Source organism: Thamnophis sirtalis, unplaced genomic scaffold (assembly GCF_051295495.1).
Source record: "Thamnophis sirtalis isolate CommonGarterSnake01/CBP01778 unplaced genomic scaffold, rThaSir2_p1.2 scaffold_8, whole genome shotgun sequence".
NCBI classification, from domain to species: Eukaryota; Metazoa; Chordata; class Lepidosauria; order Squamata; family Natricidae; genus Thamnophis; species Thamnophis sirtalis.
This window is the reverse complement of record NW_028261388.1, coordinates 59,877,363-59,883,498: the sequence shown is the minus strand read 5'-3', so window position 1 is coordinate 59,883,498 and position 6,136 is coordinate 59,877,363. Positions and strand designations below refer to the sequence as shown.

At 38.5% G+C, this 6,136-nt stretch overlaps 1 protein-coding gene across 1 annotated transcript; it reads right to left on the bottom strand.

Moving 5' to 3' along the window:
* Positions 1-762: 762 nt before the first annotated feature.
* On the bottom strand, positions 763-5,874 carry LOC148044437 (uncharacterized). The gene is made up of 2 exons (XM_087722118.1): positions 5,201-5,874; positions 763-1,300 (listed from the first exon to the last, which is right to left on the bottom strand). The coding sequence occupies exons 1-2, from the start codon at positions 5,840-5,842 to the stop codon at positions 824-826; spliced, it is 1,119 nt and encodes a 372-aa protein (XP_087578244.1). The 5' UTR covers positions 5,843-5,874; the 3' UTR covers positions 763-823.
* Between the last annotated feature and the right edge of the window lie 262 nt (positions 5,875-6,136).

Below are 6,136 nucleotides of genomic sequence, written 5' to 3'. Positions count from 1 at the left end.
TTACCGTTTTCTTTGAAAAAGTATCCCAATTCCTTTTCTATTGATTGTACAAATTGTTTGTCTTGCAATATGTTCTGGTTTAGTGTCCACCTAGGTTTTATCCTTGTCTTTCCTTTCCATTGCCATAAGACTGGATAATGGTCGGCCCACTTGTTTGTTGTTATTTCAATATTTACAGTATCCATAAGTAGTGCCGGGTTTGACCAGACCATATCAATACGGGACCAAGAATTATGTGGTTGAGAGTAGAATGTGTACTGTTGTATCTTGTCATTCATTGTTCGCCAGACATCATAGTTCCTTCACCATATTTGCATAGGCAGTCGGTAATTTCCTTCTAGTACTTTTCTTGTGTATACTCTTGTAATCCATTTTACCGTCTACTACTGCGTTGAAGTCCCCTAGAATACATATATTTTGCCACTTTATTTCATTTATCCTCTTGTGTAAATTTACATAGAATCTTTCTTGTTTTTGGTTTGGGGCATAAATTCCAACTAGTAAAATTTTTTTCCCACCATTCTTTATCTCCACCATTAATATTCCACCCTCTTTATCTGCATATATTAATTTTGGGTTCAACCATTCTTTTATATACATCACAATTCCCCTTTTTCTAGTTTGTGCTGACGAACAAAATGCTTTACCTAATTTTGGGCATTTCAACAGGTTATTATATTTCTCTTTAATGTGGGTTTCCTGAAGACAGATTACATCTAACTTTTGTTTCAATAAATCCAACAGTACATGTTTTCTTTTTGATGTTATGTTAAGACCATTTATATTTGCTGATAGTATATTCGTTTCCCATTCCTCAACTCCTTTACATGTTGTTTGCTTTGAGGGCACCTTTAGATCTTGTCTCAATTGGTGACCTTGCTCTTGATTCTTCTCTGCCATATCTCTCTCGCTCTCTGACCTCTCTCGTCTCTCGCCCCTCCAGTTGGGATTCAGTTATAATATCTTCCTGTCTTCTACTTGAGGTTCCTTCTTTATTAAACCTCTCTTTGTCTGCAAATAAAAGTTCCTGGAATTCTTGAGCTTTCTCCAAGGTGTCTATCCGGTACTTCTTTTCCCTCCATATTACTAGCATTCCTTCCGGAAGGAGCCATCGAAACGGGATTCTATGTCTATTTAATTGTGAGGAGAGGAAGTTATATTTCCTTCTCTTCTCTCTAATTCTCCGGGGGATCTGCTTTAAGATAAGAATTTCTTTACCTTTATATGTTAATGAGTCCCCTCTTATTGTGCTTAAAATATCCTCTCTCGGCTTCTGCAGTGGACTTCCTGGGGGCGTGGCCTGTTGCCGAGGAGGGCTCCACCGAGCTCCTCAGAGATCTGGTTTGTATATCTAAATAAGATCATAGATAGCACCCCTTTTTGGCTAAGAAAGGGGCAGGGAGGATAGCTCCGTAGGCTAGGGTCTATTCGTAAGCCACAGCCTTTTTCTTTTTTTGGCTGTGGAAAGAGATTAGATCCAGCCGGAGCGGAGCTTTTATCTCCAGCCAGTTCTTCTCAGCTGCCTTTTTTTTTGGCAGCCCCAGACAGGCTAGCCCCCCCCCCAGGACAAAACAAAGTTTTTTCAAGCTAGAATTGATACGGGAGGGTACCACCCCTGTGAGATTTATGCTTTTATTACTATCTTAAATACCAGCACCATTCGTCTTAGAGACTTCTTTGTCTAAATAGACCTCAAAATGGCGATTTCTCTCCGTGGATGATTGATACTGGATGTACTTAGCCGGTGTTATCTTCCTGCAGACCGCTCCTTAACAAAATAAACTCTTCTTCTTTGGAAATAGAGGGGAGCGAAGCGTTGCTTACTTGTTTATTTATTATGGCACCCAGATCAAAGAAGCGTCTTGCTACAAATGTGTCTAAAGAATTTAAAGAATTTTTACTGGAAACACAGCCTTTGTCTCCTACGCCCTCTACTGGAGAATTTTTAACACAGGAATATCTCTTTAAAATGTTTAATGCCTTTAAGCAAGAAATTAAGGAATTTGTATTGGAACTTTATGATGATTTAAAATCTAAAGTTAATCAAATGAAGGCGAATACGTTTGCAGCCGTGTCTGCCCTGTCAGATTACTCTGCTGAAATAGAGAACAAATTGGAAAGTCTGGAGAAGGCTAATTTTAATTTGACTACCAATATTCAAATTTTACAACAAAAAATTAGAGATAACGAAGAACAGCTTATGATGATAAATTTTAATAGGAAGGCATTTGCAATAAGAGTCAGAGGATTCCGTGAAAAGGAGCAAGAGAATTTGAAACAGACCTTTGCTGAAGCCTTCAGCCATGCGTTGGGAAGCCCGGGACTTAACTTTGATTGGCAGATTCGGAAAATCTATCGCCAGAACTCATTGATAGCGGAACAGCGACAGCTCCCAAGGGACATAATTATACATTTCTCTACAAAAGAATCTAGAAATGCGATTGTGCAAAAGCTTCATAATAACAGTTTCCGAGTTGACGGCCAGGACCTGATTGTTTTCAAAGATATTCCTTTTCAGATGCTGAAGGCAAGAAGGGACTACACCTTTTTAACTAAGGAGCTTAGGAGTCAACAGATTCAATACAGATGGGAGGCCCCTGCCGGTATCACGGTTACATTTGAGAATCAAAGATTTCGTCTTAACTCTGTTTCGGAGGCTCAAGATTTCTATTGTAGGATTCTGAAGGCGGGACTTCCTGACGCGCTTGGAAGAGAGGAGAGACAAGCGGAAGGAGAAGGCAAGCGGCTGGCCATGTGGCTGCAAGATGGAGGGGGTAGCCCCTCCTCCTTCGGAGAAGCAGAAAAACGGAGATCGAGAATTTAGACATTTCAAAATGCTTGCTAAAGTTGAGGATTGAATGGGGGTTTGAGACCTCTCTTCGGTAGAAAAAGCGGACTAATTTTTATCAGAAGGGAAAGCTGGGTGAAACTACTTTGAGCTAGATTCTAAATTAACGTTAGCATAAATTTGATAGTGGTAAACATCAGACAAGCAAGGGATGAGGGTAAAATTTACGTTGTTTAAAGTTTATTAGAACAGAAAGCCGGTTGGGATTATCTTAAGATAAATGTAAAAAGAATGCGGAATGATTTATGTTGTTTAAACTTTGTTAGATGGGATTATTTTAAAATAGAAGGTTAACTGACTTTTGCTGAAAGTATTATTTGAATATGTGGAATGATCCATGCTATTTAACTTTTATTTGAAGGGAAAGTTGGTTGAAATCGCTCTGAGTTACATTTTAAACAAATGCTAGTATAAATTTGATAGTGGTAAATATCAGACAAGTAAGGGATGAGGGCAAAATGCATGTGGAATGAACTACGTTATTTGTGGTAAACATCAGACAAGCAAGGGATGAGGGTAAAATTTACGTTGTTTAAAGCTTATTAGAACAGAAAGCCGGTTGGGATTATCTTAAGATAAGTGTAAAAAGAATGCGGAATGATTTATGTTGTTTAAACTTTGTTAGAAGGGATTACTTTAAAATAGAAGGTTAACTGACTCTTGCTGAAAGTATTATTTGAATATGAGAGACCGCCTTCTGCCGATTACCTCCCTAAATCGACCAATTAGATCTCACAGACTGGGCCTCCTCCGAATTCCATCTGCCAGTCAAAACCGACTGGCGACCACGCGGAGGAGAGCCTTTTCTGTTGCTGCTCCGACCCTATGGAACGAGCTCCCCATGGAGATCCGCACCCTCACCACTATCCAGACCTTCCGCGCAGCCCTCAAGATCTGGCTCTCCCAGCAGGCCTGGGGATAGGTTCCTAATTACCCGCCCGAGTGTTTGACTGTTGAATGAAAGTTGGGTTTTTATTACTTTTCTGTTGTTCACATATTGTTTTGTTTTGACCTTGCACCTCCCCTCCCTTGTCGTTGTAAGCCGCCCTGAGTCCCCTCAGGGAAAAGGGCGGCATATAAATCCCAATAAATACCTAAATACCTAAATATGTGGAATGATCCATGCTACTTAACTTTTATTTGAAGGGAAAGTTGGTTGAAATCGCTCTGAGTTATATTTTAAACAAATGCTAGTATAAATTTGATAGTGGTAAATATCAGACAAGTGAGGGATGAGGGTAAAATGCATGTGGAATGAACTACGTTATTTAAATCCTATTAGAAGAGGAAGTCGGTTGGAATTATCTTAAGATAGAAATTGATTCCTGTGTAAAGTAATATTTGATCTACGCTGTTTAATTTTACTAAGAAGGGGATTTTGAATTACTGTTTGAAAAGGGGGTGAAGAAAGATCATTTATGCTGTTTAAATTTTACTAGAAGGGAAAGTTTGATTACTTGTCTGTAAAGTTATATTTGAATATATGGCATGAACCACGTTGCTTAAATTTTATCGGAAGGGATCATGAGGTTTAGGAAGAGGAACGGGAGAATCTACAGAAGGTTGGGGTAAATAGCAAAGAAGTAAGAGACGAGAATAAAATATAGATAGAATGATTTATACTATTTAAGCATAGATAAAGATGGGGGGCTGAGATCAACACAAAGAGTGGTTTCTTTTTTTCTTTTTTTTCTTTTCTCTCTTTTCTCTTTTCTTTTCTCTTTTTTTTTCTCTGTTTTTTTTTCTTTTGATATATTACTTTTATTTTTTAATCCATATGTATACAAGATATTTTAGATAGAAGGTAGTGCCAGGTGTGGGCCCTGGGAAGTCGGGAGGATTAGGGATGGGGATTTGTGGGGGGTGGGGTGGGGGGTGTTAACATAGTCTTAATAAGAACAAGAATGTATTTATATACGGTGGTTCTTTTATTTTATTTTTCCTTTTTTTCTTTTCTTTTTTTCCTTGGTTCATTTTATTTTTATCAGATCAAACAACACTCGAATAAAGGCATACACCAAGGAGGGAGGTAGAGGGAAAGAAGAGGGAGGAGTAAGGAAGGAGTAAGGGGAATGTAAGGAGGGTGTCTGGGGAGTAAGGGGAGAAGGAAGGTTTGAGGGGAAAGGGAAGTAGGAGGGGAGTGTTAGAGGGAGAAAGGAAAGTTGGAGGGGGTAGATGGGGTGTATGGAGGATGAAAGGGTTAGGTGGGGTTGTGAATGATGAGTTGTGTTTCCTTTTTATTTGTTCGTTTTATTCCCTTTTTCTTTTTTTTTCTTTTCTTATAGTAAATACCCTGTATATAAATGATTGCAAATGGAATGTGAAAATTGAATAAAATATATTTAAAAAAAAAAAAATATCCTCTCTCAATTGTCTTCTTAGAACCCTCAGATGGATCTCCCTTGGAAGTTGATGACGTCTCGCAAAGCTTGTGTTAATTCTGTAAACTTCATCCAATTCGTTGATGACCTCATTTTTGGGCCTGTCGAGAACTAGTCCCAGAATTTCTGCAATCAGCTCCCGAAGATTTTCATCTCTCGCTTCTTCTACATTTTGTAGTCTCAAATAAAATGCTGATCTCTCTAATTCTAGGTGGAGGATGGCCTCCTCCAGATTTGTGTTTATGGATTCCAGTCTATCCTCTGTCTTATCTATTCTTTTTTCTGCTATTTCCGTTCTCTCCTTAACTTCTTTTATTTCCTGTTCATTCCTTGACAAAGCTGCTTGGATAGCCCCTACATGCTCTTCAATCCTCCCCATATTATTTTTGACTTCACTCATTTCATGCTTTACTCCCTCCAGGCCTTTGGTGATGTTTTCATTCATCTTCAATATTGCTTCCTGTAGAGAGTCCATTGTTACCTCCTGGCCTTGTGAAGTTGAGGCTGTCTTATCTCCCGTCTGCCTGCCCTCAGGCGACTTTTCCCTCACCGGAGTGGATAGAGAAGTTTGTTTTTTGCTTCCTTTAGTTAAGGTTACTATTCTTGTTGCCATTTAACTTAATTCAGCTCTCCCCCTTTGATCTGTAGTTCCAGTACTTTCTAGCTGCTGTTAGAGTATACAGTTCTATTACATTAATCTATAAACTTTTCGAATAATTTATACTTAATTAAGTAAGTGATTAACCAATGAGTTAGGTATCTAGACAGTAATGTTAACAATATATCAGTTACCCAAGTCTCAGTGTGTTGTTCAACAACAATCAATCCACTATAATGAACACCCCAAAAAAAGAAAGATAGTTAAATTAGAGCAGTACTATACAGTATACAGTAGAACAGTTCTATA